Below are 15,113 nucleotides of genomic sequence, written 5' to 3' on the forward strand. Positions count from 1 at the left end.
ATTTGCAATTAAATTGATCACATTTGTTAAGCTGAAACCCTGAACATCTCTAGGGACCTGGATTTGACTCTTAACAAAGTGTGTTCATCTGCTCCCAAGATCTCATACTCTACTTCCCTCCAAGACAAGTGCATATTAGAACAAACTGGGAGTCTAAATTGTGCACTCCAGTGTGAGTGTACTCTGCGATGAACTGCCATAACATCCCATGGGCCTGATGCTTCTGACTTTAGTGCTGCCTCCCTGAAGCCTTGCATTGGAGAAAATGAGTTTAGAAAATAAGTGGGAGAGATCTGTAAAAGAACACAATATTCTTTTATAAGCTGATGGCCTCAATGCCCAATCTGGCTTTCTTCTGTTCTTCTTTAATGCACTATTTTTTGTTGCAATAATCTCAGTATTAGTAATGTCAAGTGATGTCAAAGAGACAATGGTTATTTTGAGAAAGTTAGTCATTACCAAGACCTCAGTGCCTACTGAGGTCCATTGAGAATCACATGAAAGCCGTGATACAGAAAACAATTGGTGCTCACAATCTGAAAGTGTCCATGTTGTTTTAATAAGTAGGATACAGTCTTAATGCACAAGATGAACGTTAAAACATAAACACTCACCATTTTGGTGGTATCCTTTGGAGAACTGCTTGTCTGGCTCCATTTCAAGGTGCAGTTGAAAATGTTCCAGCCTAAATCGCAGAAAAGACAGAAACCATTTTATAACTGGAAAATCAACAGCAACGTGTACTGACCAAGTCTCACCCAGTATTTGGCATATCTTACCTGGAGGATTGGCTGAATCACCTGCAACAACAGATACATGGTTTTAAAATCACAGCATTTTACAGATGACATTATTTCTTGTAATATTCTAAAGTTGAGAGGCAGGGTGGGCTCCAGTGCCTTAAAATTCAACAGACCTAAGCTTGATCTCCAATGATTATTTGATTCAACATTCTATTCTTGACAAGTGACAGTCAGGTGATAGAACAAATCATAGTACAGAAACTGCACTGGTTAAAGTAGTAAATGATTTGCGGGTTAATGCAGACAGAGGCCGTGTATATCTGTTCTTGTTCTCTTAGACTTGAGTGCAGCAATTGATGCCACAGACCACAGTATTCTTATAAATCGCCTTAGACAATGGGTGGGTCTCTCCGGCAATGTCTTCTGTCTTACTTTGTAGCGGGGCCACATAGTTAGTGTTAAATGTCAGTACTGAGTGCGTCTCGTTTCATTGTCCCGTTTACTGTTTGTGTATCAGTTAATGCCATCCCCGTAAAGGGGGACGGATGATGGAAGGAGACCACAGCCACAAACCTGGAAAACACCTGTTTACAATTAATCAATCACAGCCGTCACAGGACTATTTAAGCCAGCAGGAGGAGAAGGAAGGAGAGAGGAGAGAAGGAGATTTTTTTTTCACATTTACGACCACGAGCCAACTGTACCTGTTATTTTCCACATCGCGCACATCCATCCAGTTTGTTTTTCCATCTGCCGGACTTACTTCAAGGACTTCACCACGAGAAACCCCGGGGTAGGACTTAATCATCCACCATACACCGAGGATACACGGTGAGGCTGCTCCATTTTTTCCGGGGAGAATCAAACGTCTCAATTTCACTAATTCAGTCAACAGGACAGTTTCTTTATTACCGGACTCACGTTCTCATTCATTTTCAGTTTATCAGTCATTGTTGTTATTCGTGTTGTATGTTTATATGTTACAGGGGCAAGGGAGGGTTTTTGTTGTATATATATATTTGGTGGTGTCTTGTTATTGCTGGGGTGGAGGGATATTTATATTTATATGTTTCTATTTTTTGCATGTCATTTCACTTAATACATATAATCCATTTAATTTTACATCCTGTTTTTGTACTTATCTTTTCACCGTCGATTGTGGGGGAAAAGTTTATTTGGTTAGAAGTACGGCTTGATAGTTAGATTATTTCTCAGTCGATTATCTAAGCCACAGGTCTTGGAAGTGTAGCTGCCGGCTGGGTAAAGGGGTCGGCCGTTACAACTTAACAGATACAAAATTCTTTCTTAGTTGTGGTGATTGTACTTCAGAGCTACATGATATAAGAGGTACCACAAGGAACTATTCTGGGTCCACTGCTTTTTTCTATCTACATGCTTCCTTTAGATCAGATCATCTCAAAGCACAAGGTGAGCCACCACAGCTATGCAGATGACACACTGCTTTTCTTATCGATAGTGCCTAATGGCCCTGATGCTCTTGGCTCTCTGGTCCAATGTCTCAGCGGTATTTCAAAATGGATGAGCAGTAACGTTCTCAAAATAAATAAGGAGAAAACAAAAATCTTAGTGATTGGCAAACATGGATATAGTGAGGATATTGGAAATAAACTTGATCCCTTAGGTTTAAGAATTAAGTCAGAAGTAAAGAATTTAAGGGTAGTAATTGACTCTGACCTAAACTTTAAATCCAACATTAACCACATTACTAGGACTGCTTTCTTTCATTTAAGGAATGTAGCAAAAGTTAGACCTTTAATAACTTTACAAGATGCTGAAAAACTAGTTCATGTTTTTGATTTTAGTTGACTAGATTACTATAATGCACTCCTACCAGGATTACCTAAGAAAGACATCAATCGGTTGCAATTAGTGTGGAATACAACAGCCAGAATCTTAACTAGAAAAACAAAATCTGAGCACATCTCCCCAGTTTTAGCATCATTACATCGGTTACCTGTGTCATTCAGAATTGACTTTAAAATACTACTAATGGCTTACAAAGCCTTAAATGATCTGGCTCTGTCCTATATTTTGGAATGCCTGTCTCCCTTCACTCCAAATCGTAACCCCTGATCCTGAATGGTGGTCTGCCTTTTATTCCTAAAAACAAGCATAAAGGAGACGGTGAGGCAGCCTTTTTCTGTTATGCACCTAAAATCTGGAATGCTTTGCGTATAGAAATTCACCAAGCTAAACCTGTGGAACATTTTTAAAAACTGCTAAAAACTCATTATTTTAATATGGCTTTTTTTGTAGCTACATTTTAGTTGTATTCCTATCTGAAAATATGGGCATAGAATTATCATTTTCTTCAGGGATCTGCAATCTGTACTAATATTCAATATTCTGTTTTTTTCTCTGGTTCTTCTGTGGTGGCGATCTGTGTCACCACCATCACCTGATCAAGGCACCATCCAGCCCCCTGAGATGATGGAATGAAGGTGGGTGTCTCAGCTGTCCACAAGACAGACTCCATCAAATCCCATCATGTGAATCATGATATCTGTGAGGTTTGATTTAGGAACACTTATGTTAGGTAGAAGGCCCAGTGGGGGCTGGTGGACTATTGGCCTTGGAACCCCTGCAGATTTTTTTTTTTTTCTCCAGCCTAACTGGAGGTTTTTTTTTTCTGTCTTTCTGGCCATTTGACCTTACCTTGTTGTGTTGTTATTTATTATTTAATATTATTGCTTATGTTTAATTGTTTTCTGTTTTTGTAACTTTGTTTTTGTCATCTTGTAAAGCACTTTGGGCTACATTGCTGTTTGAAAATGTGCTACATAAATAAATGTTGATCTCCTGGTCCAGTAACTGTGGTGTTTATACTTTCTACTTGTATTGCACGGTTGTTCTCCAAGTATCTGAGTGTTCCTACCACCTCTTCAAGACATTTGTGTTAGAAATATTGACAGCTCTAACATGGCACTGCGTGAGAGAGAAGGACCAGGCCTTGATTCTGTCTTGCATCCTGCACTGCCAAAAAGATTTTAGTTAATAGATAGATGTAGAAAAATATGTAAAGTCATCTTGTGGACCATGGCAACTTTGTCTAATAATAATAATAATAATAACACCAGTCAACAGCAAATGGCGTATGTGTGGTGAAGCAGAAGAGACCATCAGCCACATAGCATCCAGATGCCAGGTATTGGCCCCGAATTAATATCTTAAACATCACAACAAGGTCAGTTATGTACCTGCACTGGGCACTATGCCAACAACTGGGTGTTCTGATGACAGACAAATAGTATGAGCACACACAAGACATGGTCATTGACACTGGAGACATCATGAGGTGGAACAAGACCATTCCCACAGACCGTGCCATGACTGCCAATAGGCGGGATATCATGTTCCACGACAAGAAGAGCAAGTCGTGTGTCTTCATCAGTGTGATGATGCCGAATGACAACAACATCCTGAGCAAGAAGGCTGAGAAGATCATCAAGCATAAAGCATCTTGAGATCAAAATCACGAGGACAAGAGTGGTTCCAGTTGTCGTGGGCACACTGGGAACCATCTAAAGGCTGGGTGCCAAGAGCAGCTGGATACACTCCCATGTGGAGTCATTGTGAAAGAGACCCTCACCATGGCCTGCTTTCTTCGATGAATCCTCAGAGGTCTTGTTGACCTCCAGCGAATACACCAGGGTACCTTAGTGTAGTGAGAGGAGGGTGGTGATAATAATAATAATAATAATAATAATAATAATAATAATAATAATAATAATTGTCAACTCTGAAACCCATTCAATCCATTTTCAAGTCAATAGCCATCTCAGCAGCATCAGGTACAAGCCAAGAATCCTGAACTTGGGGTTGTCAACAGCACTAACCACTGTATAAACATTAATTCTAAAGCTATTCATCATCATCATCATCAGATAAAATGAATATATCACAGTCTAACGTTCTGTGCAAACATAAGAAATGGCTGAAATTTCATTTTCACTACCACAAACAGTTAAAAGGCTACTTAAGGAATAAGACTCCATACATAAAAGACATAATTGAATTAATTTAATGCTTAAAGGAATTAGACTCTATAGAGGAAGTATTCCATCTGAACGAACTGGGAGGCGATAGAACTTAATTAGCTGTGACTTGAGTAACAGTGGTGGTAGTATTTAATAGAATTGCACTAACTGGGTGGTGTGCTTAATGTGTTTGGTCTCCATGGTGGTCATTCTTAATTCTGTTAGGGGATGACAGACCACTGATCTCATACAAGAGGTCACAGAGTGGTGCTCTAGAGTGTCCATTTTAAAAATTATCGATCCCCTTTAATCAATTCCTTTCTTAGTTTTAGGGAGTGGTCTCTATGTGCTGGTGGAAGATGAATGAGAAAGACCTTTCTGAGGATTTGCAGGTCTAGTCTAAAGATTAAAAAATTATTAATTTATTAGGATTATCACACATGTGCGCGTGGGAGGCAGCTAAAAAGTCTGAAAGAGAGTAATTCCACACCAGACTAAAGGGATGGTGGAGTGCGCTGACTCTTTTTCGTACTTTCCTGCAGACCATTCATGGGAAATTCCACCTTGCCCTGATGATGTCACTTCCGGTCCCGGGCCCTCTGATGACGTCACTTTCGGTCCCAAACCTATGGACGAAGACCCTTCCGGTTCCGGCCCCTTTGATGATGCCATTTCTGGGTCTGAGCCTATGGATGAGGAACCTTCTGGTTCCGGTCCTTTGGATGACGTCACTTCCTATACTTGCCATTAAAGCTGCCATCTTTCCTCTATCCTCTCAGTTCTGTTTTGGACTCTGATCTGTACACATCTATTACAATTTTGCAGCCAGGATATAATATATGGGAGGCTGCCCAAACCTTTTTGGACTCTTTGTCAGTTTTTGTGACAGGATTCTACTGCAAATTGAAATAAAATTGTACTCTGCTAAGGTAACTGTTAACAGGACTGGACCCCATGTAGACATTTTGTAAAATCTTGAATTACAACTTTGACTGCTATAAACATGTAAGAGAGGATCTTGATTCAAGCAAGATTTGGGAGAGCTGTCTGTGTCATACTTACCACATGTCTCTGTGTCTTGGGCATTTTGATACCGGCAGGAACATTGTACAGAACCCACTGTGTTGATGCACTCAAACTTGGCATTTGGGCATGCAGAAGGAGATAAACATTCATTAATGTCTGAAAAGGAAGGCAAAATTAGATGGGATTCAGCAGGTGTCTAAATGTAGTGCTTGAACTCAGTTTCTTAACTTCTAAAATTTTAACAAATGAGCCAAAAAAGTGTTGATTGTGCTGCAGGATATCATCCTAAAGTACCGACTTATATGTAGAGATTGGTTGCTTTTCATATAACACTGGATCTTTGCAGTGTATTTTATATAAGGAGAAGTGACACTGTCACTTGAGTTGACATAACATAGATGTACTGTGGCAACTGTTAAGAGGCAGTAATAAACCGGGTGTGACAACAACTCCTACCGTCTGTGGAAAAAATAGTGGAATGGTTCACAGAGCAACCGAAGGATGAGAAAATGGATAAATAACTTGAACGCAATCATGCGTCTGTGTATACTCTGTGATATTTGCCAGGACACCACCAGTCGAAGACCACATCTTTATACAAGATACTTGTTTATTTTCTTCTAGTTAACACAACAACTCAGTCCCGCACAATTCACAGTGCCTCTAGCCCCAGTCACCCTTCTCCTGGGCCTTCTCTCTCCTCGTCCCTGGGCCACCTGTCCTCTCTCTCCAGGAGCTTCGTCCTGCTCCTACTCCCGACTCCAGCTCACTGATAGGAGTGAGGTGGCCCCATTTATCCTCACCCAGATGAGCTCCAGGTGCTCTACCTGAGGTCACATCCTGGTGTGGCGGAAGCATCAGGAGAGCACCCGGAAGCACTCCGGGTGACCCTGGAAGGATCGTCCTCCATGGGTGTGGCGGAAGTAAATAAGTCCAGGGCTCCATGAGGCGCCTCCAGGCAGTGATTACGGGCCTCCACGGACTTGACCCTCCCTGCTCCCCTTCTGTGGCCATCTTCTGCTCCAGGGCGGTTGCCCCCAAGTGGCCCGGAGGACAAATATGCCACCTCTTGGTCCCTCCAGGCGGCCAGGTCTGACCCTCAGCCATGTACAACAACTCGTAACTTGAATGCTTAAATGCTTGTTGTATGTACAGTATACTTATATGCTTGCATAACTCCTTATTGGACTTTCTAACATATTTAACATGAAAATACTTTCTTATGTGCAATATTCTGAGTAAACACTCCATCTTCATACCTGGGAATTAGTATTCCTAGCTTTCTTTTTATCACAAACTAGAACAGTGTTGATCAGTGAAATTCGCCAAAGCGTTTTTCACAGTGAATATTCTGTGTTCGCTGGTAACTTTGCTAAATATTTTCCTGGAATTTCACCCTGCTGCCAGCTTAGGCAAACATTTTATCCCAAGCACCCTATGATGCTTTGCGAGGCCGGCGTGACATCACACAGCAATAGCAGCCATAAGCAGAACTTTCACACATGCCTATTGCAAGTTTGTTGCTGACGTGGCCATAGCAGTGTCAAAAGCGCACAAGGAAAACAAAAAAATACAATTTCATCTACTGAGATGCACTAAACCCCCCAAAAGCACAACCCCACATAAACGCAAGACAGTGTTGTGTGATATTTTTCCTGGTCTCTAAGCACGCTAGTCTCTTCCACCTTTGGTCATTTCAACACCCAGGGCTTTCTGATTACTCTATGTTGGACTTCAGTGAACTTAAAAATGTAAAAATGGGTCAGAAGCCATAAAGGTAAGAAACATTTAAATAAAATAACCATAAAACTAGCAGTATTATGAGTATAGCCACCAGAGAAACAAAACTGATCTCAGTGAGCCAGCACCTCATAGCTAAGTAGGCATGCAAATTAGCCATGTGTCCAGCAACTAACTCAAAACAAGCAATGGAAGAGCCCTCACCCTTCCATCCTCTCATCAGTAAACAACAGAGACGCCGTGGAATAATGAAAACAAAAGATTTCTTAACATGTACAAGGTGTTTTTTTTCTTTTTGGTGGAAGAAGAATGAGTGAAGAATCTGCACAGATACAGAGGAAGAAGAAAGAAGTACCCACTGTGCTCGAAGCTGTGGATTCAAACAATGAAACAAGCCAGCCCCTCACTGCCTCTTCGTGGCACAGCCAATGTGTGCCAAAAGAAAAAAATAAAATGTGACACAGCAATTGTTACTGTATGTAGACCATTAATCCATGAAACATTATTGAAAAAAAAAAATCACATCACTTTGGTTTTTTTTATAAAACAAATATTACTTTGCACATTACACACACTTCATTTCAGTGAAAGAATTTTGGTTTGTTTAAAATGGGCAGACCATGCAGCACAATGAAATCTAATAAGGAGCTTTGTCATTTAATCAAATATTTTACTAATTCTGGTTTTCTAGTTTATTCTCTAATTCACATCATCCCGTTTGATTCAGTAATATAACAAAGTCAAATGCTGACTCGCTAACGAATACTCACATGATCAACCTTCCCAAAATGCAATTACCTGTGCAGTGGAGGCCATCGCCTGAGAATCCTGGCATACACCTGCATGTGTAGTTGTATCCAGAACTGGAGCACTCTGCCATCGGATGGCAGGGAAAAGGGAACGGAGGGAGGCAGAGATCTAGTAGGAAGATGGAGAGGAACAGTTTGAATTGAACAGCTGGACGGTCCCTCACTGTCAAGTCAGTCTTGCATCCAGACATCCCAGAATAAACCATTTAAAGCAACGGTGTCTAACTCCGGTCCTGGTGGGCCACAGTGGCTGCAGGTTTTCATTCTAACCATCTTCTTAATTAGTGAGCCATTTTTGCTGCTGATTAACTTGTTTTGCCTTAGTTTTAATTGACATGACTCAGAACCCTTAGTTCAGGGGTCCCCAACTCCAGTCCTGGAGGGTCCTACTGGCTGCAGCTTTTCATTCTAATCCTTTTCTTAATAATGGCATGTTTTTGCTGCTAATTAACTGCTTTAATTGACTTGTTTTTTTAGGATTTGTTCCCCTGAATTTCTTCATCATACCTCTGAATTGCTTAATTTCTTTCCTTAAATGGCATCCAAACAGAAATGAAATGTGAAGTGCGTGAGCCAAAAGAAGACCACCTAAGTCAGGGCCTCAAACTTCAACCAATTTCACTCCAACTGGTTGCTTAATTAGGCACAGAGTCTTGTTATTAATTAAGCCCATTCTTTAATTCCATGGCTTGTTGCTGCTCTCGTTGTACAATAGCAAACATTCCAAAAATTGTTGATTTTCTCTTTTCTAAGAGCAGCACTGTTCAAATGTTTTGGTGGATTTGAGCAGATCAACATTCCTCAGACCTTCATCTTTCTTTATTTTCAGATATTGTATGATGGACACAGTGTGCTGGTCATGTTTTGGCTCATTTTATATCTCATTATTGTTTGACAGCTAATTAAGGAAAAAGAAACAATTAAGGGGTCCGAGTCTTCAAGAGCAAGTCAAATAAAATTAATTCAAAAAAAGTTAATTATCAGCAAAAACAGGTCACTAATTAAGAAAAGGGTTAGAATGAAAACCTACAGCCACTGCAGCCCTCCAGGACTGGAGTTGGGGACCCCTGCCTTAGTTGTTTCTTTTTCCTTACTGAGCAGTCAAAAAATAATGAGACACAAAACAAGCCACCACACAATGAGCTAACCTGAAAATAGAGAAAGATGAAGGTCTCTGTCATGTTGGTCTGCTCAGGTCACCAAAATATCTTGACGGTAGTCTTAGAAAAAACAGAGAATCAACAGTCTGCTGTGGCAGAATGAGAGCAGCAACAAGTCCTGATATTCAATAACGGCTTTAATTAACAGCAAGAATTGGCTTCTCATTAAGAAATGGGTTGGAGTGAAATTGGCTGGAGGTTGACGTCCCAGTTTAGCTGGTCATCTGTTGGCTCGTTTCACATCTCATTTCTGTTTGGCTGCCATTTAATGAAGAAACAAATCAATTCAGAGGACTGCATCCTTAAAAACGGGGCTATTAAAATGAAGGGCAAAGGTTAATCAGCAGTGAAAACTGTTCGCTGATTAGGAAAAGGGTTAGAATGAAAACATGCAACCACTGCAGCCCACCAGGACCGGAGTTGGACACCCCTGATTTAAAGTAACTCTCACCACACAACAAACCACCTCAGGATCCCAAAATTAGGACCCGAGTGCAATTGTGCAACCTCAGCACCACACAAGTTCAAATGGAACAGTGTGAGGTTTTTTTTACAGTTGCTGGTGTGCCAATCCTGCCACCAACCCCTAAGTTTTCCCTGCAAGGTGGAGGACCTGCTTGCAGGATGACATCATACCCAGGACATAGAAATTGCAAATTAAGGGCCTTGCTCAAGGGCCCAGCAGAGTGGAATCACTTCTGGCATTTACAGGATCTGAACTGGCACCCTTCTGATTGTTGGCACAGATTCCTAGCCTCCGAGCCACCACTCCACCTTTATAAAGGTTGTTGACAAGTATCAGTATCTGAAAAGGTGCTATAGATAAGCCAAACAGAATTGCTCTGACTTTCAGTAAGTTAAACAAACAGTTATTAAATGTCACAGTGAATTAAAATAAGAAAACATTTGGATGCTATTAACTACTTATGGTCCACATCTCTCTATATATAAAATCCAATGTCTGTCTGTCTATATGTCTGTCCGCCTTTCACAAGAGAACTACTTAACGGATTTAGATTGGGTTTTTTTCTATAATTTGGTTGAACATCGCGGTTGATTTTACGATGTCTCTCATTGTGCTAAGTATCATAGTTCGCCTGCGGTACCGATTTGTTTGTGCGAATCCGAGAGACACACAGCGGGCCGAGGGGAGGGGAGCGGCGGGTCCATTTTCACTCACACACCAGCCTCGGGCCGAACTCTACCTCCACTTAACTTGTGAATAAGAGAACTACTTAGTGGATTTAGATTGAGGTTTTTTCTAGAATTTGCTTGAACATTCCGGTTGATTTTACGATGTCTCTCATTGCGCTAAGTATCATAGTTCGCTTGCGGTATCGATTTATTTGTGCGAATCCGAGAGACACGCAGCGGGCCGAGGGGAGGGGAGCGGCGGGGCCCTTCTCACTCACACACCAGCCTCGTGCTGAACTCTACCTCCGCTTAACTAGCGAACGAGAGAACTACTTAGTGGTTTTAGATTGGGTTTTTTTCTAGAATTTGCTTGAACATTTCGGTTGATTTTACAACGTCTCTCATTGCGCTAAGTAACATAGTTCGCTTGCGGTATCGATTTATTTGTGCGAATCTGAGAGACATGCAGCGGGCCAAGGGAAGGGGAGTGGCGGGGCCCTTCTCACTCACACACCAGCCTTGGGCTGAACTCTACCTGCACTTAACTAGCGAATGAGAGAACTACTTAGTGGTTTTAGATTGGGGTTTTTTCTAGCATTTGCTTGAACTTTCCGGTTGATTTTACGATGTCTCTCATTGTGCTAAATATCATAGTACGCTTGCAGTGCCGATTTATTTGCGCAAATCCAAGAGACACGCAGTGGGCCGAGGGGAGGGGGGTTGTACCCTCCTCACTCACTCGCCAGCCTCGGGGCATGTACCTTACATCTGCTTAGCTAACAAACAGGAGAACTACTTAGCGGATTTAGATCGGGTTGTTTCCTAGAATTTGCTTGAACATTCCAGTTGATTTTGTGACTTCTCTCTCGTCGCACTAAGAATCACAGTTCGCTTGCAGGAGTAGTATATTCGCGCTAATCCGAGACACAGGATACAGGCTGAGGGGAGGGGGAAGTGTGATGTCAGGAGTAGGGAGCCGGGCACGGTCCTCTTCGCTGTCCTGTTTCACTAATACACAGATGGAGCCAAGGGGGACGGTTAGTCCTGACTAAAAAAGAACCAGAACTCACATTTCCCCTTGGGATTAATAAAGTATCTATCTATCTATCTATCTATCTATCTATCTATCTATCTATCTATCTATCTATCAATCAAAACATCCATCCATTGTCCAACCCGCTGAATCCGAAAACAGGGTCACGGGGTCTGCTGGAGCCAATCCCAGCCAACACAGGGCACAAGGCAGGAACCAATCCCGGGCAGGGTGCCAACCCACCGCAGGACACACACAAACACACCCACACACCAAGCACACACTAGGGCCAATTTAGAATCGTCAATCCTCCTAACCTGCATGTCTTTGGACGGTGGGAGGAAACCAGAGCGTCCGGAGGAAACCCACGCAGACACGGGGAGAACATGCAAACTCCACGCAGGGAGTACCCGGGAAGCGAACCCAGGTCTCCTAACTGCGAGGCAGCAGCGCTACCACTGCGCCACCCTTCAATCAAAACATTCAAAATAAAAATTTTCTTAACTGTCTCCTGCTATTAATGTAATTATTTCATTCTTTGCATTTGATTGCTGTGTGTCTTAGTGTCACAGGACATGTCCTCAGTCACAGCCCCTGACCAGACTAGACCCCACTTGTAGTTCGGGACCATAACAGACATCATTAAGCAGGCATACACAATTTAATTTGAAGTAAGGAGTTTTAAAAGGTTTTGTCAGCTGGATAAACAGTATAATTGAAAAAAACAAAACAAACAAATCTAATAAAACTGCAAAAGGTCAAGGATATCCATTTATGTGGGGAAATAGCATTCAGGAAAAAATCTTACTCATTTAAGTATCAAACTCTAAATGAATATTTATCTACCTATTGAATAAGGCTGGAGAGTAAAATAAAAAGCCTAAGGAAAAAAAAATGAAAAATTCACATTTTTAAATCAGCCAAGAAATAGATGACACCTTTAAAGGACATGTGGAGTAGGAAAGGAAGGATACAGGAATAAGAAACAAGAATAGCTAATGTGTGGGTTTAGTCTTGTATTATTATATTATTATTGTGGTCTCACAATAATGACAAAATGCTCAGAGCAGGATGTCACATGGGTGCCCAGAACAGTAGAGCTTAAAATGCCATGTGGGCCCTTAGATGAAGATTTATTGCTCCAAAAAGCCGCCACTTCATCTTAGTATATCTGTACTGTGTGCCCATGAACTGAAGGAATTTTTGTAAGCTTTAAAAGTTTTTTTCTTAAAAGCGCTATTGCACATAAAGAATACTAGTCAGCTTGTGGCACCAAAGGTGTGTGTAGTTGGGTCTCCATTGAGTTGCTTCTCTCCAGATGTCCGAGTAGATTTGCATTCCCTTGGAAAAAAAAAGCAATTTCAGAGTTGTAAGTCTGGAGAGTGTGAAAATGGAGGAGGGCTGGGAATCCTTCAAATCTCACCTCTGCTTCATCTTGTCATCTTTACTTATTTAACAAATGAAAGGGACTATTAATGCTCAAGCAGTGCAGGCTTGTTTCTGATGACATTGTGTTGTGCAGCACCAGAAAAGAATGAGGGGAGAGGAAGTTGGAAGAATGGAGAAAGGCTTTGGAAGACAGAGGGTTGAAGATAAATAGGAAGAAGTCACAATATGTGAGGTTTAGTGATGATCAAGATTCAGAAGTTAGCCTGCAGGGAGAGCTGTTGATAAGAGTGGATACATTTAAATATCTAGGATCAGTGGTAGCCCAAGATGGAGAATTAGATGCAGAGATAACCCATAGAGTGCAGTGCGTGTATGGAACAATTGGAAGAAGGAATCAGGAGTATAGTGTGATCAAAGAATTGAGGCAAAGGTTAAAGTTTTTAAGACATTGATAAGACCAGCAATGATGTATGGAGCTGAGACATGGGCAGTAAAGAGAGTGGCAGAGAAGAATTAAGATGTGGAAGAAATGAGAATGTTGAGATGGATGTGTGGAGTTACAAAAAAGGACAGAATAAGAGGAGAGATAATCAGAGGTACAACAAAAGTAGGAGCGATATCAAAGTAAGTAACAGGAAAGTAGGCTGGGATGGTATGGACATGTGATGGGGAGAGGCAATGAATATGTGGTGTAAGAGACGGCCGGCAGCCCAATGGAAGGATGGGGGAAGGAAGCTTTCTCTCTCAATCTTCTGCAGACCATTCTTAGGAAATCCCACTTGGTCCCGACGCCATTTGATGACACCACTTCCGGCACCGGCGCCATTTATGACATCACTTCCAGCACCATGGTCATCGATGACACCACTTCCGGTTCCGGTCCAGATGACGTCACTTCCTGTACCAGCCTTTAAAGCCGGTATATTCTCACTCTTATATCAGTTCTGTTCTGGACTCAAACCTGAATACAACTCATCTAAACAACCCTTTTGCAGCCTGGGCACAATATACAGGTGGCTGCCCCAAACCTTTTTGATGTCTTCTTGTTATTCTTGTGACACTCTTTGAGGCATTACATGGATCTGCTCCCTCTTTAATTGTTGAACTTCTTACCGCATGCTTACCATCCAGGGTCCTCAGATCAGTTATTTATTTCGCAGACAAGTCAGAAGCTTATGGCTGACCGTGATGTGGCAGCTTTGGGACATCTCTATCATATGAAATAAGAGCTGCTCCCTCGATTAAAAATGTAAAACTTTCAGTTTTATTCTCTGGGATATGGATCATTTTAAAGGGCTTAGCATTAATATTTTTAAGATGGTTATGTATTAATGCAGTGTATAGCTTGTTTATTAGCTAGGAACTGGGCTTTCACTGTTAAGCCCTTTTGTCAACCTATAGTTGTGTTAAATATGCTCTATAAATAAAGCTGACTTGATTGACTGTGATAATGGAGTCAAGACCAGACTAATGACTCTCTAACTGTAACCCTTTACATTTTTAAGAAAGTTTGTCTTTCTGATGCATTGCCCCATGTGTGCTCACACCAGAATTCTTACTTCTAATTGCAGTTTTGCATTTAAGACAATTGTACCTTACCTCCTCTACACAAAACTTGGACATAACTCATGAACGGGGGCAGTGTGACATGTCTCTGCATCTGATGTTAGCAAATAAAGAAAATACTGTATAAGTGCACTTTGCTAATAAGCACCTGAGATTGCATGAACTGGTCTCAAACATAACATGCAAAACAGGATTGCGGATAATGAAGACTCCACTCCATCCACTTCAAATAACAAAAAAATAAAAAGCTGCTACTTACTTTGTTGAAAACATTTGTAGCCCTCTTTGTCTTTCGCCACTGTTCCAGGGGGACACTTAGCGCAGGAGAAGAGCTGTGGGGAGGGCTGCTTTGTGCATCCAATTCCTGGGAAGCATGGCCTGCCTTTACATGACTCAGTGATATTAGAACACAAAGGGCCAGAGAATCCCTGTGGACAAAGACATCCTACCACCTGTGGAGAAGAAAAGGAGAAGCGACACATACGGTAGGTCAGGAGAACTGCACCTCTGTTTGT

General features: G+C 41.6%; 1 protein-coding gene across 1 annotated transcript in view; it reads right to left on the bottom strand.

Moving 5' to 3' along the window:
- Window positions 1-15,113, bottom strand: part of LOC114665734 (mucin-like protein) — a 51,723-nt gene that overhangs the window by 21,284 nt on the left and 15,326 nt on the right. The window contains exons 6-9 of the mRNA XM_051919242.1: window positions 14,858-15,050; window positions 5,804-5,923; window positions 780-800; window positions 615-685 (exon numbers count right to left, since the gene is read on the bottom strand). Of these exons, the coding sequence (XP_051775202.1) occupies window positions 615-685; window positions 780-800; window positions 5,804-5,923; window positions 14,858-15,050 (405 nt within the window). The remainder of the gene's footprint in view (window positions 1-614; window positions 686-779; window positions 801-5,803; window positions 5,924-14,857; window positions 15,051-15,113) is intronic.

This window comes from Erpetoichthys calabaricus, chromosome 15, assembly GCF_900747795.2.
Source record: "Erpetoichthys calabaricus chromosome 15, fErpCal1.3, whole genome shotgun sequence".
Taxonomy (NCBI): Eukaryota; Metazoa; Chordata; class Cladistia; order Polypteriformes; family Polypteridae; genus Erpetoichthys; species Erpetoichthys calabaricus.